Source organism: Cyprinus carpio, chromosome B7 (assembly GCF_018340385.1).
Source record: "Cyprinus carpio isolate SPL01 chromosome B7, ASM1834038v1, whole genome shotgun sequence".
Taxonomy (NCBI): domain Eukaryota; kingdom Metazoa; phylum Chordata; class Actinopteri; order Cypriniformes; family Cyprinidae; genus Cyprinus; species Cyprinus carpio.
In genome coordinates this window covers 35,471,587-35,499,581 of record NC_056603.1, presented here as the reverse complement: position 1 = coordinate 35,499,581, position 27,995 = coordinate 35,471,587, and the positions used below count along the sequence as shown (strand labels likewise).

Genomic DNA, 27,995 nt, shown 5'->3' with positions numbered 1-27,995 from the left:
TATGTGAATATTTATTTGTTAATCAATATGACTGTTTTTGACTTAATTTAATGTGAAATAGCGATTATACACTACCAGTCAAAAGTTTTTGAACAGTAAGCCTCTTTAAATAGTGAAAATATTTTACAATATTAATGTTTTGCTGTATTTTGGATGAAATAAATGCTGGCTTGATGAGCAGAAGAGAGTTCTTAAAAAACATTAAACATCTTACTGTTCAAAAAAAATTTGACTGGTAGTGCATGTGTTAGAAATGTGTAGTTACATACAGTATAAGATTGGAACAGAACTGGGGTGGGGGGCTTTTAATGCATTTAGTTAAAAGATGTTGTGTCTTGAGACACTGCACTTCTGGTTTAGACAGTGTAGACAGCTGTTGCAGTTCAGTCTGCAGGATGTGCCGATTAACAGTGACAAAACAATTTAACACATTTGCTATTTGATGGTAAACACTATCTTTTTTTTTTTTTACATTTTTTGAAAGATGCAGTTGCTATGGTGCTCCCAGTGGGTTTTAGCGGAAAGTCAAAAAGTCCCCACCCTCAAACCTATATATATATACAAATATATAACCTTGACTAAAGCTGTATATCCAGTCTCTTCAGCCGTCCACCAAGGTCGAGCACGAAGCCCTGGGACATTATACAGAGACCTCTGCCATACAGAGGCAAAGTGACCTCGCCGATGTCCAGCCTCATACCAGTCATAGGCCTAAACACATGCAAAAAAACACAACAAAACACCAAATTCACTTTTTTTTTCCTTGTAAACTTCATTTTAATAATCTTAATTTCATTTTACACTCTTGTCTCCTGTTCTCTGTAGAGCATCCCCGAGATGAAAGTAAAATCTTCCGTCATCAGTTCCTGGCTCTCCAGTCTCCAAACCCTCCTAAGCACACACAAACATGGAGAAAATATTTAATTACTTGTATGTGTGTGTGTGAGTGGAAGTATGTGCTGTACATTTCTGTTCATAAAATCAGAATTACCCTGAGGTACGGTATGCTCTCTGCAATCATGTTTTCGGATTTAAGTATGAACCCATAATGCACTTTAGCAAATCCATCATGTGGGGCGCGAGCTAAAACCTGAAGAGGAATTTCAAAAAAGAAGTGAAATTAGTTATCCATATCAAATTGGTAAACATAACATAATAGCGATATCTTACCTCCTCATATATTCGTTTTGCACCCTTGTTGTCACCCAGAAGCAGATGTGCCACTCCCAAGTCATTCTTTAAGCTGATGTCTTCTGGGAAAATCTGAACTAGCTTCTCCAAAGTAGCCAAAGATCCCTTTGTACGACCTGAACAGGAACATGTCAAAGGAACATGTTGTATTATGTTCCTCATATTGTTATGGACAACAAACAATTGTTATTTTACAGCAGTCAATGAGAAGTCACCATAATTCTATACTGTAGCTACATTACTTGTATACCTAAGAACTGTTGTCTGTCTGCACATCTCTTTAATGTGGCTTTGACGAGGTCAGGTGGTACGTCTGGGAGCTCGGCTACTTCCCTGTACGAGTTCACTGCCTTCAGCAGCATCTCATTACTGCGCTTTTTCTCTGCCAAATCATCTTCTGCCTGGACACATATCACACTTCTCAGAAAAAAAAACTATTTTGTTAAGGATTTTCCACTGAAGCAAAATAATGAGAGTGACCATTATGTGATGTAAACAGTAATGTTAACTTTAATGATTATATGTTACCTGGGCTTTACCATATCGGCATCTCGGACTTTGTGGGAACTTCTGGACAAGAGCTTCAAAAGCACGGAGAGATTCTTCAATTTTCCCCTGAAAAAAAAAAAAAAAAAAGTAAGACTACTACTTCATTCATACTTTCATTTTGAAAAATACTATCTGCCAAATTTTACAAAAAACATTTTATTCTGTAGTTTTTTTTATGTTACTGGAAGAATAAAATGTTTTTTTTAAAACTGTTTTTACAGTATAGAATCTTACCTTCTTGCGTAATTTCTCTGCAGCGTTGATCTCAGATTTGATTGTTTTGTCAAATTTATTAAGAAGTTTTGGTTTCTTCTTTTTGGCTGTAAAAGAATTCACCACAGCATTAGACTTACAGTAATGTAAAATAACTTAATAAATCAAAGAAGTGCATAATGTCTATTAGTATAGTGTTTTTCACAACAAGTATCTTTAAAGTATTTCACAGCAGACCAACTAAAAAAAAAAAAAAAAAAAAAAAAACCTTAGACAAAAAAGGGTTGATTTCCCTCGAGAAGTGTGCTGACTGTGGTTGTGTGGTGCTATTAGAACATTGTTCTGTTTGTTTAAACAGAACAACATTAAAAGCAAGCTCAACATACCTTCTTTTTCTTCTTTGGACTCTACTGAGGGTTCTTCTGTAAATTCTGTTGTCTCAGTAATCGATTCAGGTGTGGAGACTGATGTAGGCACAGGCTGAGTTGCAGGTGGCGACTCTGGTGAAATTTGGTTTGCAGTTCTTGATTCCTCTGTTGTGAACTCTAATAAAGGTTCAGCATCGGATGTAGACCCATGTGGAGAGTGTGATGTGGATTATTTACAGGACACATATAGTGTACTTTAACAAAAATCTAATACCAAAAGTACACATTACATAAACCATACATAAGTATTTTAGTAAAATATTTCTCTTACCTCTGTTTTCACCAGGTAGAGAATCTGCATGTAACAAATGACAACAAAATTAAAAGAAAGAAAGAAACTTTAGCAAAATACTGCATATTCATGCACATTGATATACTCAGAAACCCTAAGGGCTAGAAACAAAATGAAAAATAATTTCTGTCTTCATTTTCAGTTTCATTTCGGTGTTTTCCATCATATTTGATTTGTCAAAGATATATAGGAATTAAATAGTCTAGATCAGGGTTCCTCAATTAGTTTTCGCGGGGGCCAAATTCTGGCAATGATACCAAGCCAAGGGCCACTGACCTATATATATTTATTATTATTATATATATATAGTCTAGATCAGGGTTCCTCAATTAGTTTTCGCGGGTATATTATATTGCTATTTATAATAATATATATCCAAATTATTGGTCTATATTGTTGCTTTTGTTAAAATAATCAAAACATGGTCACAAGATAAATATTCAGATTTTATATTGTTGTTTTTGTTAGTATTCACACAAAAATGACTCCTAATAATGGGGTTGTAAAAACATGTCCATGGGGGTGCAATAAAATTTCAGTCAGGATTAAATCTTCAAATTGGGTGGATTATATGTTCAAATCTAGATTAAAGATGTATATTAAATTTGGTGAGAATCCGCCACAATTATTATCTGTGAAGATATGGGCTGCCCAGTGGGATAACAGGAATACTGTATATTAAATAAATAAATAATAAAAAAAATCTACCTTTTCTACCAAAGGAAACAGTAGGGGCCTCATTTAAAAAATGTTGCGCATAAACCATCCTAAATTTGATCTTAGATCATTTCTCAAATATACATAAGTGTGATTCATAGAATGAACATATGCACAGAAAATGCACGTACACCTCTCTTTCAGATGTGAAACCTATGAATTGCAAATTATCTTGAACTCGTGTGCAACTAAGGGCCAGTTTTACTAACAGCTTGCGCCAGCGCAAACCGTCTTTTGGCGTAAAAATAGTACTGTCAGGTTTTACTAAAGACATGCAGTGACGAAAGTGACCTTATTGAATATGCATTTGTAGGAGTTTCCCTTTCAGATGCAAAAATTATGGGAGGAGTGTATTCAAGTAAATCACGCAACACGTTTAACATTTGTGCTCGTCAAATTACTGGTATTTACACCATTATTTAACGCCCAAAAAAGGGTTTAAAAGGCTTTAAAGGCTTCTTTAATTATGACTGCTCTAATTTGCGCTGCGCTGGGTATATTGCATTGGTCAATATGTAAATGAGATGTTGGTCTGTGTTCAATTTGCGAATTGTTAGTAAATCACTTGTGGAAATTTGCGAGATTTTCGGTGCTATTTTTGATTTTTTGTATTTGTGTTATTTGCCCTGTTTAGTAAAACTGGCTCTAAATGGTTTCAGCTCTCTGCTTTGTAAAAGACTCCTAATTAATGTCATCAACATATAAAACGATCCCGTCATCTTCCAAATCCTTTCATTTAGAACAGCGAGCTGCCGGAACAGCTTACATTTCCAAAAACCTACAGTACTCTGACAAGAAAAAGTGTGTACGTCTGCTCAGACCCTGACGTGACACTTTTCCATGTCAAAGGCAGGTTTTACAAATATGACCACTACTGTGGATTTAAGCGCACACACACTTGATAAATGAGGCCCCACAGATGATGGCCATAATACTAATATTGTTTTTATTCTTTAATAGATTAAAATTAAATTAAAATTAAAACATAATCCAATCAAACAAAGGAGACAAAAAATATATCCTTTGTCATTTATTTATTGTTAATCATTAATCTTAGCTTTCAGTATATGGTGTGACCCCATTTTGGAGCAATAACTGCAAGTAACATTGCTTGTCACTGCTGATCAGACCTGCACATCGGCTTGTATTTAGCCCATTCCTCAGTACAGAAACACTTAAACTCGGTGATGTTGGTGGGTTTCCTCCTATGAATTGCTTGCTTCAGGTCCTTCCACCAAATTTCAACTGGATTAAGGTTTGGAATTTGACTCAGTCATTCGAAAACATTAGCTTTGTCCTCCTTTAACCATTCTTTGGTAGAACGACTTGTGTGCTTAGGGTCGTTGTTTTGCTGCATGACCCACTTTCTCTTGAGATTCAGGTCTCGGACAGATGTCCAGACATTTTCCTTCAGAATTTGCTGGTATAATTCAGAAGTCATTGTTCCATCAATAATGGCAAGCCATTCTGGACCAGATGTTCTTTTTTGCAGAACAGTGGCTTTCTTCTTGCGACTCTGCCATGGACACCATGGATGTTCAGTGTTCTCCTGATGATGGGCTCATAAACATTAACATTAACCAATGTGAGAAAGGCCTTTAGTTGCTTAGAAGTTAGCCTTCAGTCCTTGAAAACTAGGTCTGTGCGATTAATCGAAATCGTAATAAAAATCGTGATTTGAGCGTGCGCGATTTCTAAATCGCTGTATAGCACGATTTTCCGCGGCCCGACCTCCCGCAGTATGCTATGATCCAATCAGAATGCAGCCACCTAAGTGGAGCGCGAGAACATAACAGACTGGCATATGCATAACTCCAGGTTCACACACTCTGTCTGTGATGCGTATTTTTTCTGAGCCCATGTTAAATGGATCAGAGCTTCACACTGCACGCGGTAAAAGATGTGAACAGAAAATGTTAGAAATCGAAAGGTGCGAAAAGAATGAATATCTATCTCATGAGCATAGAGAGAGTTGTGAGTGAGTGAGTGAGAGGAGACATGTTTTTATTGCGCGCATTCTCTCCGGACGAGAGCACGTGTATCGGAGCACACGTGTCTCATTTTGTGACAAAAACAAAGGAAATCTGCGTAGCAAAGGAGAGATTCGCGCATTATTTTAATGTGCTCTCGCGTTACAATAATGCGCTTCGCTGCTGCTTCTGCACCGCATACACATACTGTATACGCACTGCAAACGGAGTACGTGTGAACCTTGGGCAATAAATATATTTCAGCACCTGAGGCACCGCAATAATGAGCTCTATGACCTGCATGGCAAAAAAAAAAGCCCTGGACACGGGTTTTATTTTATTTTATTTTTTATTTTTTTTGCCCTGGTCTAAAAAATGACATTTTGTTTGAAATCTTTACTAGTGATTATTTTGACTTATGTCTGTTCTAGAGGCATGTTACAACTTTTTGATAAAGCGCTCATTGGTTTTCTTTTGGAAATATGTTTCAAATTTATACTGAATGCATTTATGACTGTAAAGCATGTCTGTGTGTGTCAAAATCGTGATTAAAATTGAAATCGCAAAATTGATCAAAAATCGTGATAGTTTTTTTTTTGTTCATATCGCACAGGCCCTATTTGAAACCTGACGTCTGACTGGGAGTCCAAACTCTTTAGAAATGGCTTTGTAACCTGTTCTAGCCTGATCAACAACATCAGCTCTTTTTCTGAGGTCCTCAGAGATCTCATTTGTTTGTGCCATGATGCACTTCCACAATCATCACCAAACTTTGATAGATCCCTGTTCTTTAAATAAAACAGGGCACACACTGACACCTGATAGTCATCTCACTGATTAAAAACACCTCTGAACAGATGGACTCTAATTTCACCTTCAAATTAACAGCTAATCCTAGAGATTCATATACTTTTGCCGCTCACAGAAATGTAATATTGGATAATTTTCCTGAATAAATAAATGACAAAGTATATATTTTCATCTCATTTGTTTGATTGGGTTCTCTGTCAACTTTCAGGACTTGCATGAAAATCTGATGATGTTTATGCAGAAAAATAGATTTCAAGCAGCTCTGTGCATGTTAGGGCTCAGTCTGAAAACACAAAGAAAAACAGCATGACTGGGCCACTTGGTGGTGCTATAATGAATTAAAATATAAAGACTGGCTGTAACTATAGCCAACTAATGATTGACTACAACATTGCCATGAAGTGTATTAATCATATTTGCCATGAGTTTCATGGACCATAATGATATTTGTGTATCTTGAGAGATTCATTGCAAGATGTCAAAAATGATCTGAGGCTGTATCTCTGGAAGGTGCTTTGGCATACTGACATGAAACTTAATATCTGCAATAGTAATCTTCCCCTAACAATGTTGCATAAATTTCATCGCCAAAATAATGTTCAGTTGACATTTCTGCCATAAGTGTGCCAGAACCCTGTTTTTGCAGATTGTTTTCCTTTTCTGCCATAAAAGTGAATGGACATCAGAAACGTCTTGCAGACCCCAGACTTGGATGGTTCCAAATATGCACTTTGCACAAATGTGCACTGACACCATCTGTCTGACATTAGGTGCCATGTCATGTCATGATGTCATAGCATGAAGAATTGCTTCTATCATTTTCTTACCTTTTTCTCCTAAGGGGTTCTCTGGTGATGCCACCATAACAGGCTTCTCAGTCAGACCTGTATGAATGTTGAGTAAAATCAGATCACTTTCAGTACTTTGTCTTATCCTAGTTAAATATACACATCTTTTTCATATCGTTTTCCCTGAAAACATAACAATGTCAAAGCATTGCTGTTTGTTGAAACAAACATGTAACTTGACTAGTTTGAGTAATGGAAGATGGGAAAATTGCTTAGCAGGCTTTTTATTTATTCATTTTCAGAAATCTATCTAGAAACATAACTTTTGTCTGTTTGGTAGCACTAGTGGTAAAGAAATAACACACTTCAACTTCAACACACTAACAACATTCTACTATATAATTAATGTTACATGATTAACATAATTAAACCTTAAAATGTTTCACACAACAATAAAATGTTTCACACAATAATAAATTGTTATCCATCAAAGATCCATCAAATGACAAGATCAAGGTCTTACTATACTGAACAAAATAAACCTAAATGTAAACTCTTAAATAAAACAGTTAAACAATACAATTGAGCAGACATTGTCTGGTCTGAAAATTTTGTTTAAAAAAAAAGGTTTAAAGATAGTAGGTTAGACATACTGTACAACTAACAACTGCAGACAACTGCTGAATAAATATAAGCAAATGTTAAAAACTTGATCCTCATTGTAGCTGCATAGCTTCACTTCCTGAACTTAAGTAGTGTATTATTTCCTCATTAGCTCTTTCACTGGCTCAGAAAAAGCAGAACTAATGTGTGATCAGTACTCAGTCATGATCTGATATTTTTGCATTTTAGACTTTGTTCACACTGCATTCAAGTATAATTAGTTTTTTCAAATATGACCTCTTAGGTCTGTCTGTCTGCACTTTCATTTTGCAAGTAATCAGATGAAATTGGATCGATTTGTTCACTGTATCTAAACTGAATGTCATAGTAATGATTTAAGTGCCTGCAAGAGACTTTCTTCAACAAGAAGTGAGAACAGCTGTCAGTGTGAATAGAGATGATAAAAAAAAACAATTAAACAACAACAACAACAACAACAAAAAAAAACTATGTGTATGTTTGTTATGGCACCTCACAGTGGTGCTGAACTTAACACAAATTAAACAAAAGTGTTTTACACACTCATGAACACACAATGTTTAAAACCAGTCATATGCTCATTCAAAAAAAATAAAATAAAAAAAAAATAATCGCTACAATCAATATCATAGTTCACAACAAATTCAGGCACAACTGTACACATTTGTGTTGTGTCATATACGCAATGTCACAAATGAAAAAAAAAAAAACCAAAATCTATTAAATATAATGATTTTTCAGATTCAAGTGTAATTTCAAAACTTCTAATTATTACTATATTTCAAGTCACTAAATGGATTCATATTGTATTATCACATTGTTTAGCTTGATTACACTTATGCCTTCATACAGTCACCAGTGTGATCAGATAAACATAAATAAAAACCAGGACACTGTACAGTGCTACAAGAGAGGTTGTATTAACTGAAATATTTCCATTATTCTCTAAAAAAAAAAAAAAAAAAAAAAAAAAAAAAAATACAATTATTAAAACATGCTAATTTATACAACTCGCTATTTTTTAAAATTCAGCCTGGACTTTTGTGCAAGCTAAATCACTTATTGCAGAGGTGTTTGACTCCTTTGCTGGAGTCCCCCAACTCTGCACATTTTGAATGTGTCCCATTTCAGATCTCAGTGTCTCTACTAATGAGGTGATGACATGAATCGGGGGGTTTGATTATGAAGAAATGCAAAATGTGAATGGCCGGAGAGGGCCACAGGAACAGGGTTGAAAACCACTGGCTTGTTGGATCTAAGAAATCATGTTTATTTACATGAAATCCAAGTAAACCGATTCACTGAGTCAAACCTCCCAACACAGTGAGCTGACAGTTGGGTTATTACCTCCTTCACTCAGCAGCTGTAGCATGGGACCAACAGCAATGTAGTGTTTTGTTTTACTACACCACTAGTTAAAAAGTAGCTCGTTACCATTTTGAACAGCTGTCACTGTTATTTAAAAATAGTTTGTAGTAACACTGCTTTTAGTTATTTACTTTGCAGCGCTGTTCCTAGTAAACACCTTAGGAGTTTTTATTTCTGATCAAATCTCACAGTTATGGCAGTTCACTATTATTTCCTGATATTTTTTTTCGAAGATTTAAGTAAACCACGAGTAGATATTTTCTCATCATTTTCATTTTCTGATTGATCAACTTTTTGTCCATGAGCTTTTTTATTTAATTTGGCCTCTTTTTCTTGTTTGTAATTGTTCACATTTTCTTTTTCCTCCTTTACATTTTTCTCTGTTTGCCCCTTTGGTGCACTCTCTTTTATTTTGTTAAGCCTTTCGTTCTCTGCTTTCTCTTTCTCCAGTCTTTGTTTTTCAGCTTTTTCTTTATTGAGTCTCTCTTTTTCTGCTTTTTCTTTGGCCAGTCTTTCCTCTTTTGTCTTCTGTTTCTCAAGCCTTTCTTTTTCTACTTTCTCTTTCTCAAGTCTTTCTTTTTCTGCTTTTTCTTTAGCAGTCTCTCTTTTTCTGCTTTTCTTTGGCCATCTCAGTCTCTCTTCTTTTTCTGCTTTTTCTTTAGCGAGTCTCTCTTTTTCTGCCTTTTCTTTGGCCAGTCTTTCTTTTTCTGCTTTGTCTTTCTGTGCTTTCTCTTTCTCCAGTCTTTCTTTTTCTGCTTTGTCTTTAGCAATTCTATCTTTTTCTGCCTTTTCTTTGGCCAGTCTTTCTTTCTCTGCTTTCTCTTTCTCCGCTTTTTCTTTAGCCAATCTTTCTTTTTCTGTCTTTTGTTTCTCAAGTCTTTCTTTTTCTGCTTTTTCTTTAGCCATTCTTTCTTTTTCTGCTTTTTCTTTAGCCATTCTTTCTTTTTCTGCTTTCTCTTTCTCCAATCTTTCTTTTTCTGCTTTTTTTTTTCGTCTCTCTTTTTCTGCCTTTTCTTTCTCCAATCTTTCTTTTTCTGCTTTTCTTTCTGCTTTCTCTTCTTTCTCCAATCTTTCTTTTTCTGCTTTCTCTTTCTCCAATCTTTCTTTTTCTGCTTTTTCTTTAGTGAGTCTCTCTTTTTCTGCCTTTTCTTTCTCAAGTCTTTCTTTTTCTGCTTTCTCTTTCTCCAGTCTTTCTTTTTCTGCCTTTTCTTTGGCGAGTCTCTCTTTTTCTGCCTTTTCTTTAGCGAGTCTCTCTTTTTCTGCCTTTTCTTTAGCGAGTCTCTCTTTTTCTGCCTTTTCTTTGGCCAGTCTTTCTTTCTCTGCTTTCTCTTTCTCCAATCTTTCTCTCTCTGCTTTTTCTTTAGCCAGTATTTCTTTTTCTGCCTTTTGTTTCTCAAGCCTTTCCTTTTCTGCTTTCTCTTTCTCCTGTCTTTCTTTTTCCGCTTTTTCTTTAGCCAGTATTTCTTTTTCTGCTTTTTCTTTGGCCAGTCTTTCTTTTTCTGCTTTCTCTTTCTCCTGTCTTTCTTTTTCCGCTTTTTCTTTAGCCAGTCTTTCTTTTTCTGCTTTTTCTTTGGCCAGTCTTTCTTTTTCTGCCTTTTCTTTGGCCAGTCTTTCTTTTTCTGCTTTTTCTTTGGCCAGTCTTTCTTTTTCTGCCTTTTCTTTCTCAAGTCTTTCTTTTTCTGCTTTCTGTTTCTCCAATCTTTCTTTTTCTGCTTTTTCTTTAGCGAGTCTCTCTTTTTCTGCTTTCTTTCTCAAGTCTTTGTTTTTTTTTTTTCTGTTTTTTGTTTCTTTTATTTTTCTTTTTTTTGCTTTTTGATTATCTAGTTTTTCTACCTTTTCTTTGGCCAGTCTTTCTTTCTCTGCTTTCTCTTTCTCCAATCTTTCTTTTTCTGCCTTTTCTTTCTCAAGTCTTTCCTTTTCTGCTTTTTCTTTAGCCATTTTTTCTTTTTCTGCCTTTTCTTTTTCAAGTTTTTCATTTTCTGCCCTTTCTTTCTCCACTTTTTCTTTAGCGAGTCTTTCTTTTTCTGCTTTTTCTTTGGCCAGTCTTTCCTTTTCTGCTTTCTCTTTCTCCATCTTTTCTTTTTCTGCTCTTTCTTTGGCTAGTTTTTCTTGTTCCATTCTTTCTCTCTCTGCTTTCTCCTTGACTAGTTTCTCCTCTTGTTCTCTTTGTATTCGTTCCTCTTGAAGCTTAGCTTCTGCCTCTTCTTTGACTTTTTTGGCAGCAAGAGCAGCTTGTCTCTCCTCTTCCTCTTGAGCCAAAACACTACGGACCTCAGCAAGGGCTAGTTTGGCAATCTTTTTGGCTTCAATCTTCTCATGAATAATTCGTAGCTGCTCCTTCAGGGCTGCTTTCAGCTTTCGCCCAATATCCCTGGTAGGATGTTCTGAGAATGAGTGGGACAAAAATTCACATCTCAGAAGGCTCATCATTCCCATGTCCCATGCAAACACACATATTATTTGATTGAGTGTGTGATTGTCTTACTGTCTATAATTCATGAGAAAGGAAAATTCACATTCAGTTCTTTCAATTAGAATTAGGATTTCTTTTTGATGAGGTCCAGTTTATTTGTCAATTTTAAGAATAAACTTGCAAGCTATCAGTAATTTTAGTTCAAGTCTGTACTGCTTTAGTGATTTATTGATTAAGTGATAGTTTGAATTACAAAGACTCCAATTGTTTTCATTCATGCATCTGTTGAAATCGCATTGTTGTGCAACTGATGTCCCTTACACACACATACACAGAATTTTTATGTATATATACACAGAAACATATGCTTTGTGTTCTGCAGAAAAAAACATCATGCAGGTTTTGGAACAACATGAGAGTGAATATATCATGATAGAATTATTTTTTGAGCATTACTGAAGCTAATTTATTATGCTACTAACTCCATAACTCATGCTAAGTACCTCTGTCTTTTTTAAGCCCCACTTCTTTAGGTCTCTCATCTGCATTGAAAGAGGGGCAAACAGAACAGAAGAAAGAATGACCTGGAAAGAGCTGTAATTGTTGCAACTGCCAAGTTACAGAACACATGCTCTACTAAAATCCAACATCCAGCACAATCACCTTTAGCTGAATACTAAAACATAATAAAAAAAAAAAAAAAAAAAAATGTGAATGCATTGGATAAGATATAGTAAGTAATCATATCAGATACCATTATTAGTTCTTTCAGTTAAAAGAGAGAAAAAAAAACTTTTTAAAGGGTTAGTTCACACAAAAATTTAAATTGTCACCATTTATTCATCCTTATAACATTCTGTTTTTTCAGAACACAAATTAAGATATTTTCTATTTTTTCTCACATTAAATTTTTTTTTTCCCTTAAGTTTGTTTTCCCCCCCTTAGTATCCAAACAGCATTTTCTGGAGGGAAAAAAACAATAAGAATGATACATAGACTACAGCCCGACCGATATGGGTTTTTTGGGGCCGATACCGATACTAGGGAGTAAAAAAAAAGGCAGATATCGGTATCTCAGCTGATATTCTTTGTATTATATACAGTACCAGTCAAAAGTTTGGACACTTTCCCATTTGCGTGTTCCAAACATTTGACTGGTACTATATAGAATACAGTATATACATAAACAGAATGTATATACATAAACACATTTTTTGCAATGATCAATCAAATGTGGTGGTCAAACACTTACAATGACGTGACAGAGATATGAGATATGTAATAGAGGCAGGGCATTTAACAATTTAACAATAAACTTTATTATCCAAAATGAGTCTGACATCAGTGCACTGAACAGTGAAGCTGAAGTTTATTCAACTTTAATTCAATTCAGGCACTCTGCTGGACAAACTAAATAATTACACCATTACAAGCATTTTATCTGCATTATATGGTCTGTAAAAAAAAATTCATATCGGCGGCATATTCGCCGATACCAATATATCGGCCGGGCTCTAAAATAGATCCCCACAAGTCCACACGCAAACACTAACTATCACCAGACAATGTGGTCCACAGCTATAATTAAACACTGTAAAAAAAAAATATATATTTAGACCTTTTAGAAAATTAATCTTGTCAGAAGATGTATCCCCGTGGTTATGATGTTACTGGTTTTCAGAAGGGGCAAAATTTGGTCAAGAACTTCCCAATGAATTATTAAAATCTAGAAGGTGGTTACTTTTAGGTTCACTATATTAAATAGGGATTCCGATCTGATACTCAGTATCTTTACTGGCTCTGATACTGGCATTTTCTGTCAGATCAGGTATCGGTCAAACGAGATCGATCCAAATCTGATATTGTGCGTATACTATTCTGTGTTATTGTTAAAGGTGCTGTATGTAGGTTTGACACCGAGTGGTTGAACTAGGTGTTGCAGTCCAAATTCAAAATACTGGAGAGGGTTTTTTTTTTTCACCCGGCCTCTCCTCTTCAGACTAGATGCACCCGCAGGTAGGGCTGGGCGATATATCGCATGCGATTGTCACGTGCATTTCGTCAGTAAAGCCAGTTCCCTGATTAGCGCTAAATCGCCATCACCTGCTTCAAATGGAGCGGCATTTAATAGACAGAGCCGTAGATCACTGACAAGCTACGCAATATCGCGTTCATTATCGAAGGTGGTTCATCTGCGATAATGAACGCAATATTGCGTAGCTTGTCTGTGATCTATGGCTCTCGCCCAGCCCTACCCGCAGGTTGCCAGATTGACGACACCAACAGAAACGAGCGCACTTGACAATGAATGAAATGAAATACACTGTTTTCCGCCAACTGGCAACCTGAGGTGCCAAAATACAATCGGGTAAACTGGCAGTGGGCGGGTTTCACAAACAAAAACAAAGACCAACATTCCGGCCCGGAATGCACATTTTCAAAGTAGAATAACTGACTGTAGCATTGTTTTTCAATAAACAATTACGCTAACTTGCCATGTTTCTTAAATATCTGCAAACATATGGTATTTCTATGCATTAGTAGAGTCAAAAATAGTGATCGACCGATATTGATTTTTTTATAACAGATACCGATACCAATTAGTCTTTCATGTTAAATTTAATCTTTATATTACAACAATAAAAAACATTTTATTTATAAAAAGCATCAACAGCAACAACACTAATATTAACAATAAGCAAAATAAATGTAGAATGTCTAATGTTTTCAAATGGAGAAAATAAAGGACAGGAGTCATATCAACTTTTAAATTTTAAACTACCGTTTTAGTAGGTTTATATCTGTTTAACAGCTACAGAGTCAAGAATAATTCACTGGATAATGTTAATTCACTGAATAATATTCTCTGGAATATTGGAATATAACAAACAAAACATCGTATTTTATTGCATTTCTCAACTGGAATGTTATATCAAAACTATTAATAATGTTTTGTCCTTCTAGATTAAATGCCTGCTGACAGCGCGGTTTATCTTTGCAGTTACATAGAACTAACATTATATACACAAACTGTGATCGCTTGTGGCGATAATAAATAATTCATTTCCATAGAGTTGTATTTATTAAGATGCTTATTAGCAAAATAATGGTTATATAGTAAATGTAAATACAATTTAGGGTGTTTTGAACAAGTGAATCTTGTTAAAAGTTACATGCGGTGGCCGTGCTGGAGCATTTCCTGAGCATCAACCACATCAACCCGCTGAGCGAACAGCAACATGAAAGCACCAGATTAATGATAAGCAAATTTACGACAGAGAGAGAATTAAATTCAGCGCTTTTTTCCAACATGCGGTCATTCATGGCTGTATTATTTAACTCATGCAAAGTTCCATCTTTATTGGGAGAGGATCTTGACGGATCATCTGTGTGACTTCGACTTCACAAGATCAACGATGAGCATAGACAACAGAGAGAGAATTAAATTCAGCGCTTTTTTTTTCCCAACATGCGCTCATTCATGGCTGTATTTATTCAGGCAAAGTTATGTCTTTATTGGGACAGGACTTGATGGATTATTTAACATGAGTTGGTCTCTATTTCTTAGAGCCAAGCTGCATAAACTACATATCAGGCATTTATGTAATGCATCTAATTTGTGCATAACTGGCTGTTATGTTAAATAAAGTTTACAAACTACAGCAAATCAAGTACCTGCACGCTGTTGTCTCGTCTCCCCTCAGACGCGCTGCAATGGCGATCCTGTGCGCAATTCTCAAAACACCCACAAGATGGCGTTTATCGGTGAATCCAATATTACAAAACCGATATCCGATTATGATAAAATGCTTAAATATCAGGGAAAATATTGGTAAATCGATATATATGGGTCAATCTCTAGTCAAAAACTTACATACAGCACCTTTAAGCCCCACAAAAGGCACAAAAACATTATTAAGCACCATATTACAAGTATTCTGATGCTGTTCCATTGTTTAATGTGAGGTACAGATGAGTATTTAACTCGTTAAATTCAAGTTCACGTAAACTCTTCTCTCTTCTGTGGCTGTCTGTCATTCTCCATTCAGCATTCAAACTGTGCATCATGTTCAGTTACGACAGTCAAGACTATGAAACTCTCTCCAAGAGCACAGTAACTGAAATTTAAAACTGTTAAAAGAATAGGCTCACTAAACTATCACACAGATATAATATACTACGCATCAATATATCTTCTCTTTTTTTGCTTTCTATGCGGAGTGCTGCACGCTGTGACTCCGTGTTGCTTGAAGCGCATCATTCTGCACACGGGATGTGCATAAGCACTTTGTGCCGCTCTGTATCGGAGCCTTTCATATTATAATACTTTTGTGCAATGAAAGATTATTAATAGCCTTTCTTGTTCTGTCCTATCTATTATATGTTGCTGCCTCCATTACTGTGCTATGCATATAAAAATAAATCTTTCACATATAAATACATTTGCTTTATATTCTTATAATTATTTATTTATATTATATTTATTTTCATGAATGTATTTTACAACAATACAAAGAGCAATGTAACATTTTACCAGATTTAGTCCAACACTTATTCACTTTTATTTGTTCCCCACTAAATAATGTTATTTCACTAAATGTTTAGATTTTATACAATTATTGTGCACTCATTATTTTTCTAGAATAACTTTTGCAGCTGAATTATCTACTAACCTAGTTTTTAAATAGTATTTTTTCAAAGATTATGATTATATATATAGTTTTTAAATAGTATTTTTTCAAAGTATATATATCTATATATATATATATATCTATATGATAAAATAGTATTTTTTTTTTTTTTATTTTTTTTTTTTCTTTAAAATTAAGTTTTTTTTTGTATGTATTTATTAGGTTGTTTTTGTTTAAAAAACAGTGATGTTATGGTCAAGTCACTGAGGTGAGGTAATTATATTCTAATTTAATTAAAATTGTGCTGGTATTGGATTGGTATCGGTATCGGCTGATACTCAGAATTCTTGGTATTGGATCAGATGGTTGTGAAAAAAATGGTATCATTGCATCCCTACTGTAAATATCATGTAAGAACTGTAGTCAGGAAAAAAAAAAATCTTGAATGACCACGATCACCAAAATGCTTGAATACATTTTTCTAGGGAGCCTAAAGAATTGGCTATGAAGCATTGGTCAGGACTAATCTCTGATATGTTATGTGGCAATAAAATGAAGTCAGCGGAGTACTAAATGACCATCCAATGACAACACTCACATATTACAGAAAAACAGTGCCAAATTAATCTGGCTCAAATTGTTAAAGAGTGGTTCAGGGAGCACAATGAATCATTTCTACACATGAACTGGGCACCACAGATTCCTTCCTTTAACCGCACGCAGAGCTGGGTAGATTAGTTACAAATTGTTATCCATTACTGATTCCAAATTACATGCCAAAAATTTAAGTTAGTAACATAAATCCATTTCATTACACATTTTAGGTAATATAATCAGACTTCTGTTTTGATTACTTTTGACCTAACTCATTTATCACATTGATTTAAATAGGATAATATTGTACTATATATATATATATATATATATTTCTTATATATATATATATATATATATATATATATATATATATATATATATAAAATGTAAAGATAAAGAAAATTTATTCTATTTGTTGTTACTGACAACATGAAGTGCATTAAAAATTACATTATTTCAAGGTTTCCCAAACTGGCGTTCGTAAAGGAACTGACGGGGTTTTGCGAGTTTAATGAAAAGCAAATCATTAATCCAATCATAAAAAAGTAAAATTAAAGGACGTGTTGCAGGGTTAATTTTTCAACGAATTTGTGCAGTTTGCTTGTTGGTAATAAACATTTAAACTGTTATCCATTGTATTTTATGTTGTTGGGTATCACAAAAGGGAATAAAATACGAAAAAGTAGGTACTATCTTACAGCGGTTTGCAACGATTCTCCTTTCCCCCACAATGCATTGCATTACGTCACGTTGGGGAGAAGATTTACCAAAAGCCCGCCTTGAGAGCATTTGAGAGTGACTAGAGAGACGAGTAGTAGACGAGAGTATTCAGATAGTGCAGATTATAGTTAAATAGATAAATACATAGATATAGATAGATAGACTAGATATATCAGATAGATAGACAGACAGACAGATAGATAGATAGATAGATATCGACCAACAGCGACCAAAATGCACTCACTTCCCTACAGCACCAGCTTTCCAAGGCAGTTTCCATGGGACAGCACTGCCCACACAAGCACCAGCCAAACATAGCGACAGACACGCGGCTACGTTTGCAACAACATTTTCACTGGAGGAAGAGATAAACGCTTTAGAAACGCCCATATAGCTAGCATGATGCCTTTTTTCTAGATGACAAAGACAAAGTTTACCAGTACTACGACACTATGACAAAGGTTACCAGTACTTATCTGAACTAACGTCATGATCACTGCCACTAGATATAAAGAAACGTTAATTTTTCACTCGGTGCTATCCAATGACAGTAAAAAAATTTATATATATATATATATATATATAATATATATATATATATATATATATATATATATATATATATGTATGTGTGTGTGTGTGTGTGTCGTTATTGTGCACTGGTGCTCGTAGACTAGCTCCAGTGCTCATTGCTGCGTTGCTAAATGATAGCAACTCACCAGGACACTTCACCAACTCTCCACTCATTCTCCTCGGACCATGCAATTAATTGGCTTTGACGGCCATCAGTTCTTGGGAATTCCTCATTTGCTCTCTCTCGTCTGGCTGGTTCAAAATTATACGGCTGCGGTCCATCATACATGTTGGCTCTTGCCACCTCTTCCTCATCCCAGTTTTTATCGCAACGTTACATTGTCCTAAAGTCGTTTTTTCAACGTGTACCACTTGCATAAACACTGCGTCCGCAGGCAGTATTATCTGTAGGGGCTGTCATTATTGTTTAGCGTCCTGTGTGACATTGGAACTCGAAGTACATCGATCTAGTACGAGTTCACGGGTGGGAAGTCACGGGTTTGACTGCCGTTCCAGTGCACTTTCATGGGTTTGGACAAACACCGGGTTGGAAAAACACGGGTTACGGGTTGCCTGGAACGCACATCATACTAGGCTGAGGCCACCTTTCCTCCACTTCTCCCCAATGTGACGTCATCACCGAATTGAGTAAAAAAACCTGTTAATACCAAAAACGTAAAAAAACTGGTCTTTAAGACCTTTTTTTGAGACATTTAAAAAAATTATATACATATCTTGAGTGATTTATGTACCCATTAATCGACAGTGGTGGTTAAACCTGCAACATGGGCTAAAGCAAATCATTAATCCAATCATAAAAAAGTAAAATTAATTTTTATAATTTTTAAATATTTTTTTGTTTAAATGCTTGATAATTAATTTAAGTCTTTGTAACTTACTAAAAAATGTAAATCTTTATTTGTTTACTTGAATGACGTTTGAGTAACGTGGGAGTGCAGTTGAGATGCCAATTTTTCCTGCAGTGCACTATTTCTTTTTTACATGTAATGCATTTTACTGTGTTTGAAAGACGAAAGCCTTCCAAAGGCAAAGTAATGCATGATTAAATAACCCTCTGTATGTTCATCAGTAGTTGATGTAATGTTGAAATGCTAAGGAAACACTTCTTAAAACTGAAATGATTTTTGTAAAAATCCAGGGATCAGTGGGCTAATGAATATTTTACATTTATTATTATTATTATTATTATTTTGAAAGTATTTTAAAATGTGATTTAATCTAATTACAAGTATTTTTAGTTTTGGAATCTGATTATGCAATCCAGACATGTAATCAGATGCTACCCATCTCCGAACACACACAAATATTTTGGGATGTTCTGGGTAAGACTTTTTGAAGTGATTTGACTCAGCTCTGGACAGAAATAAATGTTGCAATATTGCTTATGGTTGTCGAAAACACTCCTACAACTAATGTGCACCATAATCATATAAGACAGGTATGCAATGCATCCCACTAATTTAAAATATCTAGATTTTGATCTACTCTTTTAGCTGAAATGTAGCTGTCTTCAGTTGGACGCATGTCACAATCATGTATTAAGAATAAAAGAGAAATGACTGACTAAGACATAAACACTGAGCAATGAACATACATGGAGCACATCAAATACGGTAGACATAAACTCAAAAGCATGCTTGACATGAGAATTAAGGAGGTTTGTTTGCTTCTGCATACACAGTGAATAATGTTTATGATTTTTTTTTCAACTTTTAAATTGATGAGAGAATATTAAAAATATCTTCATTTGTGTTCAGAACATGAACACAAGTCATATGGGATGGAAAGTTTGTGGGGGGGGGGTTGGGGGGCAACAATGACAACAATGACTTGAGACTTTACCTAAAACAAAACAAAAAAAGAGTTCTGATCAATATAGGCGGGTTACTGAAGCATATGATCACACTGGATTAGTGCAGTTTTTGGCACTGAGCCAGAGAGGGACTCACTAGTGAGCACTGGTTAGCATTTTCATCCACATAATGTTTAGGATATTTAATGTTTTAGATATTAAAAATACACATAATCACTATAAACCACTTATATAATAATAATAAGAAGAAGAAGAAGAAACAACGGCAATATATATTGAAACAGCAGTAGGCTAAACCTTTCAAACATAATTAGATTTTTTTTTCACATCATACGCTTGTATGTAGCCAACATATAAAGTTCACTCTGTTCTTCCTGTTTACCAGCCACTCACTTTCATGTCTTTCAGAGGAAATGGACGAATTCACATGTTGTAAATCCATCAGCTCTTATAGCACACATATAGCCCTTAAACTAAGCCATCAACTGTGATTCATTATGAACTTATGAGTCATTATGAACTTGTTTAAAACACAAAATACATTTGCTTACGTAGTATATTTGTGTATCTGAATAGCTACAGTTTTGCAGTGAATAATTAAGCACGCATCAATTCTTAAACCTGCTATAGTGAACGTTTTGGTGCCGGACATGCTCTGTTTAGGCTACTTGTGGCCAAGAGACATATAACTCGCAAACTCGACATATTAACTCAACCCCTAGAATTATTAAAATATTAACATTTTATTTTGAATGAAGACAGTGCAGTGTCATGATAAAAATAAAGATGCTTAAAAGGTTTTTCACAGCGATGCCATACATTAACCATTTTTGGTTCCACAAAGAACCATTCAGTCAAATGTTCTTTAAAGAACCATCTCTTTCTTACCTTGTTATAATCTGAAGAACTTTTTTTCCTCACAAAGATGTTAAAAGTTCTTTATGGAACCATTTAGACAAAAAAAGGTTCTTCTATGGCATCGTGAAGCACCTTTATTTAGGCTATAACTATTACTGCACTCGTCTCCGTGGCAGCATGAAATTTGAATAATTTGTTATTATCATTATTACCCATTCACAGAGAGTTTATTATTTTTATTTAACATTTGTATAGGCTATATTATAACTATTGTTTTATATTTACTTTTCTGCTTCATTTCATGTAGCCTATCTTGTAATTAACATTCTGTATCAACATATCAGTTTAGGACTTAAAGTACAATAAATGTTTGTCAGTCCCTCATGGATTTCGCGAAATTTTTTTCTGATTTTTGTGGCCTAAAATGACTGATTTCTTTGACTGAATGTGTGTTGCGATGACGTCATGGGACGCGTCTATGCCCAAAATCTCCGGAAAATCTGCAGCAATTATGAAAATTTGAGAAAATTGCGGAGTTTGCTTGATTTTGCGATACATTCAGCGATCGCAGAATCCTGGAGGGACTGTTTTGTAAATAGCCTACTTTAAATAATACCCAACAATCATGTCAATAATACTATGCCTATTTCTGTAGACCTACGTCAGTAGGTGGCATAAATGAGTGTCTGTATTACGTAGCCTATTAGCAAATTAATGTTTGACTCAACTGATTCATTAAAATCACTGAATTGTTTACAAATGAAACAGTGGACTTAAAAGAAATTATTCATTCACTTAGGCCTATATTTGTTTACAAACATTGATTCCTCAAAGAAACACCACTAATTGTTATATCTTTATAATTATACTTACTATAGACTATTAATGACTTTAAATTTACTGTAGTAACTAATACAGAGACACTCATTTGGGCAAATAACATTAACGACTTGTTTAGGACTTGAAGCTTAAAGTTGAGGACTTGCAACTCGACTTGGACTTGCCCGTCTTGACTCAGGACTTAACGCGGGACTTGTCTGTCTTAACTTGGGACTTTACTCGAGACTTGAATGCAAAGACTCGAGACTTACATGTGACTTGGTCCCACCTCTGTTAATATTTAATTTAAAAAGTACAGTACATTTTCATGGTCCAATACTTTTTCCTTTTTTTTTTTAATAACCTTTAGCAATATTTTGCTTGGAGCGTTATGTTTGCTTTCATTCAGTATCACTTTTTAAAAACTATTGGTTGATTAATCGGTTATTATCAGTTATTATCACTTATCTTAGATTTTTGTACAAGTCATGCACAAGTATAAGATAAGTACTGTATGTGCAAATTAAAATGTTTTCATTACTGTTGTGACGGCTATTGTTGAAGCACATTGCATTACACACAGCTGACCTTCTCTGTATAAATGCTGCAACACAGACTGCACCATGCAGGGATCTACAAAGTGATGCATCAGACAACCATTACAAGCGGTGCCACTTAAAAATAAATTCAAATGAAAGTGTCTACTATCAATAACAGACATTTTCATTATATTAATTCAAAAATAAGTTGAAAAATCTTTTCAAATTGACAAATAGATTTAAAACAAATTCATGTACTTGTTTAAAAATGTAGCTAGATGTAACAATAATAATAATATACAAGGCTAAATCATTTTAATTGCTTTTCTTTATTTATAAAAATGCTTTTTAATCCTTCTGCAAAAAACAAGGCTAAATCATTTTAATTGCTTTTCTTTATTTATAAAAATGCTTTTTAATCCTTCTGCAAAAAACCAAATAAATAACCATTCGTTTGTCAATTTGAAATGTTTGTTTTTAACGATACACTCTCATAAATCCACTTCAGTCAAGTTTGGGTGCCAAGAGCCAAGTCAGAATAAAAAGCTTCCTGCTTCAAAGACCTCAAACAACACACCAGTGGATACCTTCCAACATGCCAGTGTAAGAAAAAACCTACATCTTTTTAGAGCTTTCTCATTGCAAGCAAACACAATCGACAAACACAAAGTGAAGGTATATGTGGCCATGATAGCCACAAAAATGTCTTTACATGTAGGCTTGGAAGGGCCTGCTTGGATATGGTCTCCCTCTGTTGTGATATTTTTTCTTAAAGTTTTTTCCTTAGCAGCCACAGTAGCATTTTCTGAAGGGAAGAAAGTTATACGAATGATACCGATAAATATAAAGGCATATATGCACATGCATAGAAAGATAAATAAACGCTGACTAACAGCAGACAACACTACAGCACTTATTAATAACCACTGTATATAAGCCAAACACTTTACATTTACCTGACATTCCCAAAAGAAAAAAAAAGAAAGAAAAAAAATTATCCACAGATTGTAACAACAAATTCTGGGAGCAAATCAGTGTGAAGCTTGCAAAGCAGGATAATTTGTGGGGTCACTTAAGCCTGCAAAACTGTAGAAAGCATGTTCATGTGAAGCTTTAGTGGAAATAATTTCCTTTCAAAAAACAGACCACTCTGTCTTCATGTTCATAATTAATTATTTTTGAAAAAATAATAATTAAAAACTGGTTACAAAATTTGGTAACAAATCTGGCACACCAAATGCCAGTAATAATTCTGAATCTAATTCTGAACTATATTTATATATAAAAAAAGTTCATAACAGGAAAAAACAAAACAAAAAAAGCTTTGAGATGCCAGCCTCACTAACACAAAACCAAATAGTTTCATGCTAAGTATTTGCTAACCCTGTCACATGACAGGAAACCTCAAATGCAGACACACTTCTCGTTCACGGCATCCTCACATTTAAATTTAGTGACACAGAAAAAGCTTTAGAACACTTATCTTAAGTCTGAAAATAAATAAGGGACATTAAAAAAAGAGAGATAGAAAGAGTTGTCACCTCAGTCATGCCAGGAAAAAAGCAACATACATAAGTAAATCTCACTCACCCAACAAAACTTTGGCATCTTCTACATCAAAGTCTCCATCACCATCAGCATCATATACTCCTCCAAGAGTACCTTTCATTGACAAGGATAAAAGAAAATACTTGTGTAACGAGCAATTAAAGATGCAGAGTAAAGAAGGTACAGCACAGTAACATGGTAACCCAAATGCATTTCCAAATGTAATTTCTTGCCCCAGACCCCGTTTGTGCTTTTGTTGTACATCCTTTTACATTCACAATGAATCATGAGGTTGTTAAGGCTCATTCACACTGAGCATGGCTTAACAGTATACATCTCTGGTTGTGTGAACTTTCTATTTTGTTTGTCCCCTCACAAATCAAACAGCAAACCAAAGACTGATTTGCATGAAACAACCCCCCCTCCCCCCCGCCAAAAAAAAAACAAACATTTAAGGTGCATCCCGAATCGCGTACTTATGCACTATTAATATGACGTTTTGTAGTATAAATAGTGTGAGTAGTGCATTCACACCGAAAATTCCAAAAAGAAAAAGAGCACTTTAAATACCTGTATGATGCACTAAAATGACTGAAAAAAATGAAGTGTGGAATGTTGGTTATGTAGTGAAGGGGGAGGGGCTATCAGACTTATTAGTTTAGACTTATCAGAATATGAATGACAAAATAACCTTTATGGTATTCATTTATGGTATATGACCCGCTCTATAACCTTTTTTTTTAAATTTAGATTTTTAACTCAAACCGTTGCAGTCTGTCAGTCGTATAATGTAAGTGGATGGGAATCAAGGCTTTGAGAGTCATAAAACATACACAAACAAAATCAAATTAAACCCTGCGGCTCATAACGATACACTGATGTGTAAAGATACAAAACGATCGGTCTGTGCAAGAAACTGAACAGTATTTATATAGATTTTTACCACTGATTTTCACCGCAATGTCTGAACTGTAGTGTTGGGCGATTTTTCATTTTTCAAATTGTCATATCGTCAGCCCGTGAGATCGACGATACGCGATATTATCGTGCATGGGTGGAGCAAGAGAGAGACTCTTTGTTCTTGTCATAGCATAACTATTTGGTGTTTTAAACCACGCAGGTGCGTGAGAGAGAGAGCCTATGGAATCACCAATAATCTAAAACATATACTTTCAAACATACTGATAAACTAACTTTATAAAAATACTGTATTTAAAACAGCTAGTTCATATATAGTCGGACGCAACTGTCATATTGCGCGTCCTGTGACAAATTTACCACATCTGCGCACGGAAGTTATCAGTCTAAATGTTCTGCAAAATCAGTCAATGGTGAAAATCAATAGTAGATTTAATTTAAAGTCCAACAGTTTAACACTAATATTGGACATAAACGAACATGTTAAATATAAAGTATTCAAAACAGGTAAGTTCATATATTTGGAGTAAAGTTCAATTGAACTGATGCATCAGTCATACAGCGCTCCGGACCGTGCGCCCCACCCGACGCACCGCCACAGAAACAAGAATGAGATGCATTCTAACATAACTTTGGCATTAAACTCAGTTAGTGAGGGCTCATTTAAAATATTGCACATATATAGGCCATTCAGATTACTTGTTAAAGTGCAATGAAATACATTGTATCTGCAGACGATGTACGTCTGTTTGTGGATGGAGACTTCTTCACCGGCTACAGGCTCTAATCCTCATTTGCATGCGTGTGTGTGTGTGAAATGCGGTGCTGAAGTGAAATAGCTGGGCAGTTTAATAGGCAAATTATAATAGGCCGCCTAATAAAAATAAAAATAGTAATTATTATTATTATTATAATTTAATACATTAATAGTAGAATGAGCCTAATATCGTCTTGACTATCGACAGAGACATCTGCTGTCGTCGATATTTCTGACTATTGTCGATACACAATACTATCGTCTATCGGCACAACCCTACTGAACTGTTCTGAGCACATTCGCATCTTCTTCAGCCTCCACAAAAGGAGTCTTCTTCTTGCTTTACGGTGGATCGAAGACTTCTAAGTGCATTACCGCCACCTATCTCTCAAATGGACCATTGAAACTCCTAATTGAGATTGTAGATAGAGTGTCAATGGTCCATTTTAGAGATAGGTGGCAATAATGCACTTATTTGGTTTTGTTTGTGTATGTTTTATGACTCTCAAAGTCGTGACTCCCATCCACTTACATTATATGACTGACAGACTACAACGGTTTGAGTTAAAAATCTCCATTTGTGTTCTACTGAAGAAACAAAGTCACCTACATCTTGGATGCCCTGGGGGTAAGCAGATAAACATCAAATTTTCATTTTTGGGTGAACTATCCCTTTAAGCACCTGTGGGGGATTTTGTAGAGACAAGTTGAGCAACACTTCCTTTAAAAGGTGCTGTTTGTAGGATTGACACCGAGTGGTTGAATTAGGTATTGCAGTCCAAATTCAAAATATTGGAGAGGGTTTTTTTTCACCCGGTCCTTCCTCCTCAGACTTGACGCACACGCAGGTTGCCAGATTGATGACATCAACAGGAACAAGCGCACTTGACAATGAATGAAATGAAATACGCTGTGTTTTCTCCCAACTGGCAACCGGGTGCCGAAATACAATTGGGTAAACTAGCAAGTGGGCGGGTTTCACAAACCAAAACAGAGACCGACGTTCCGGCCTGGAACACACATTTTCAAAGGAGAATAACTGACTGTAGCATTGTTTTTCAGATAAACAAGTATGTTAAAGTAGCATGTTTCCTAAGTATCTGCAAACATATTATGGTATTTTTATGCTTTAGTAGAGTCAAAAACTTACATACAGCACCTTAAAAGGAGGGCATTTAAGGAGGTTGTCCTCCTGGAGTTAAACAGGACAGATGTGACAATTTGTTATGAACTTGTACACTCAATGCCAAGAAGGGAGGAACAGTTATGCTACTTATATACTTAAAAGTTATGAAGCACATACCAAGTACTAGAACATTACACAGTTACTGGATTCAATTAAGGGTGTTTCTGCAGCCCTTTACTTAAGCAATATAATTTACTATTTGTTTTATATATTTAAATTTTGTCATCTTTCTATGAATTCCATTAGTAATCATTAAGGGAAAAAATAATACAAGAAAAACAAAATGAAGAAAAAATACAGGAAAAAAGTATTTTTTTCAGAAGGTGGTTTTTCAGGGGATCTCTCATATACACACACACACTTTTACAATACTATAAAAAAATGTTGATGCAAACACTCCAGAGATCTGCATGAATCAATTAGGTAACTATTTGTTTATTAAAAAACTAATAATTATACCACAAAATGTGAGCAGTCTACATTCCTGCAAGACTATTTTCAAAAAAATAAATAAAAAAAAAACTTACCAACCACACTGTTGTAGTCAACTAGGTCAAACCACATGACACCCACAGACAGCCAAGCCCCCAGAAAAGCCAGCACCAACAGCCAGCTAAAGAAAGAGTTTCCCTCTGTCTTCTTTTCACTCTTAATGGCTGTTTTTCCACCTGGAGAGTCTGAGAAGACACACACATACAGAATTGGATATGAAATACTCAAAACGACTGTCTCTGTCAGAAGCTATCATTCTAAGTTAAATGCAAACTAAATGTACACTGAAAAACTAAATTCAGAATTAGAATTAGAAACATATTAGGTTTTCAAAAATGCTAGTTAAGCAAATACAAAAAAGCTAGTATTTTAATGTAGGGCTGGACAATAATTCAATATCAATAATCGCAATATATATACACTGTATATATTTTTTTCAGTAACGGTGATATGATTTTTTAACACATTTTGGATATTTTGATATACAATGTTTCCCATACATTGATTTATTTGTGGCATTTGACTTTGTTGAATAAACATGAGCACTGCACATTTCAGAATCATAACACGGCATGGGTGTTTTATATGAATGTATCTGAAGGGAACCGACTGTCTTCAGAAAAGTTTCGATGACATTTTCATTTGATCTGATAAAGTAGCTTTCATGAGTGGAGCTGATCTGATTACAGCCATTACTGAGGAAACCGCTAGTTTCATCACTCTAGCGGAGCACTTTTTATACCCTTTTTTTCTGGCTGAAGCACATTTGTTTCAATCTATAAGAATAATCAGCCTACACTAACAGTCAAAAGTTTTTGAACAATAAAATCCTTTTTCTTTTTTTTAAGAATTCGCTCACCAAGCCTGCATTTATTTGATCCAAAGTACAGCAAAAACAGTACAATTTTGAAGTACTTTTACTATTTAAAATTGCTTTCTATTTGAATAGATTTTAAAATGTACTGTAGTCCTGTGATCATGGCTACATTTTCAGCATCATTACTCCAGTCTCCAGTGTCACATGATCCTTCAGAAATCATTCTAATATGCTGATTTGCTGAATATCAATATTTAAAAAAAAAAAAATTAGTAATTTTATATTTATTTTTCTCAGGATTCTTTGATGAATAGAAAGATCCAAA

At 34.9% G+C, this 27,995-nt stretch overlaps 1 protein-coding gene across 4 annotated transcripts in view; it reads right to left on the bottom strand.

Moving 5' to 3' along the window:
* Window positions 1–27,995, bottom strand: part of unm_hu7910 (un-named hu7910) — a 37,867-nt gene that overhangs the window by 3,170 nt on the left and 6,702 nt on the right. For 3 of the 4 annotated variants that reach the window (XM_042728433.1, XM_042728436.1, XM_042728435.1), the window contains 13 exons: window positions 26,889–27,038; window positions 23,543–23,614; window positions 22,665–22,757; window positions 6,998–7,054; window positions 2,653–2,676; window positions 2,340–2,498; window positions 1,975–2,060; window positions 1,720–1,806; window positions 1,442–1,592; window positions 1,171–1,307; window positions 992–1,090; window positions 802–891; window positions 574–711 (listed from right to left, as the gene is read on the bottom strand). In XM_042728433.1, coding sequence (XP_042584367.1) covers window positions 574–711; window positions 802–891; window positions 992–1,090; window positions 1,171–1,307; window positions 1,442–1,592; window positions 1,720–1,806; window positions 1,975–2,060; window positions 2,340–2,498; window positions 2,653–2,676; window positions 6,998–7,054; window positions 22,665–22,757; window positions 23,543–23,614; window positions 26,889–27,038 — 1,343 coding nt within the window. The remainder of the gene's footprint in view (window positions 1–573; window positions 712–801; window positions 892–991; window positions 1,091–1,170; window positions 1,308–1,441; window positions 1,593–1,719; window positions 1,807–1,974; window positions 2,061–2,339; window positions 2,499–2,652; window positions 2,677–6,997; window positions 7,055–22,664; window positions 22,758–23,542; window positions 23,615–26,888; window positions 27,039–27,995) is intronic. The other variant, XM_042728437.1, reaches the window with a different exon arrangement.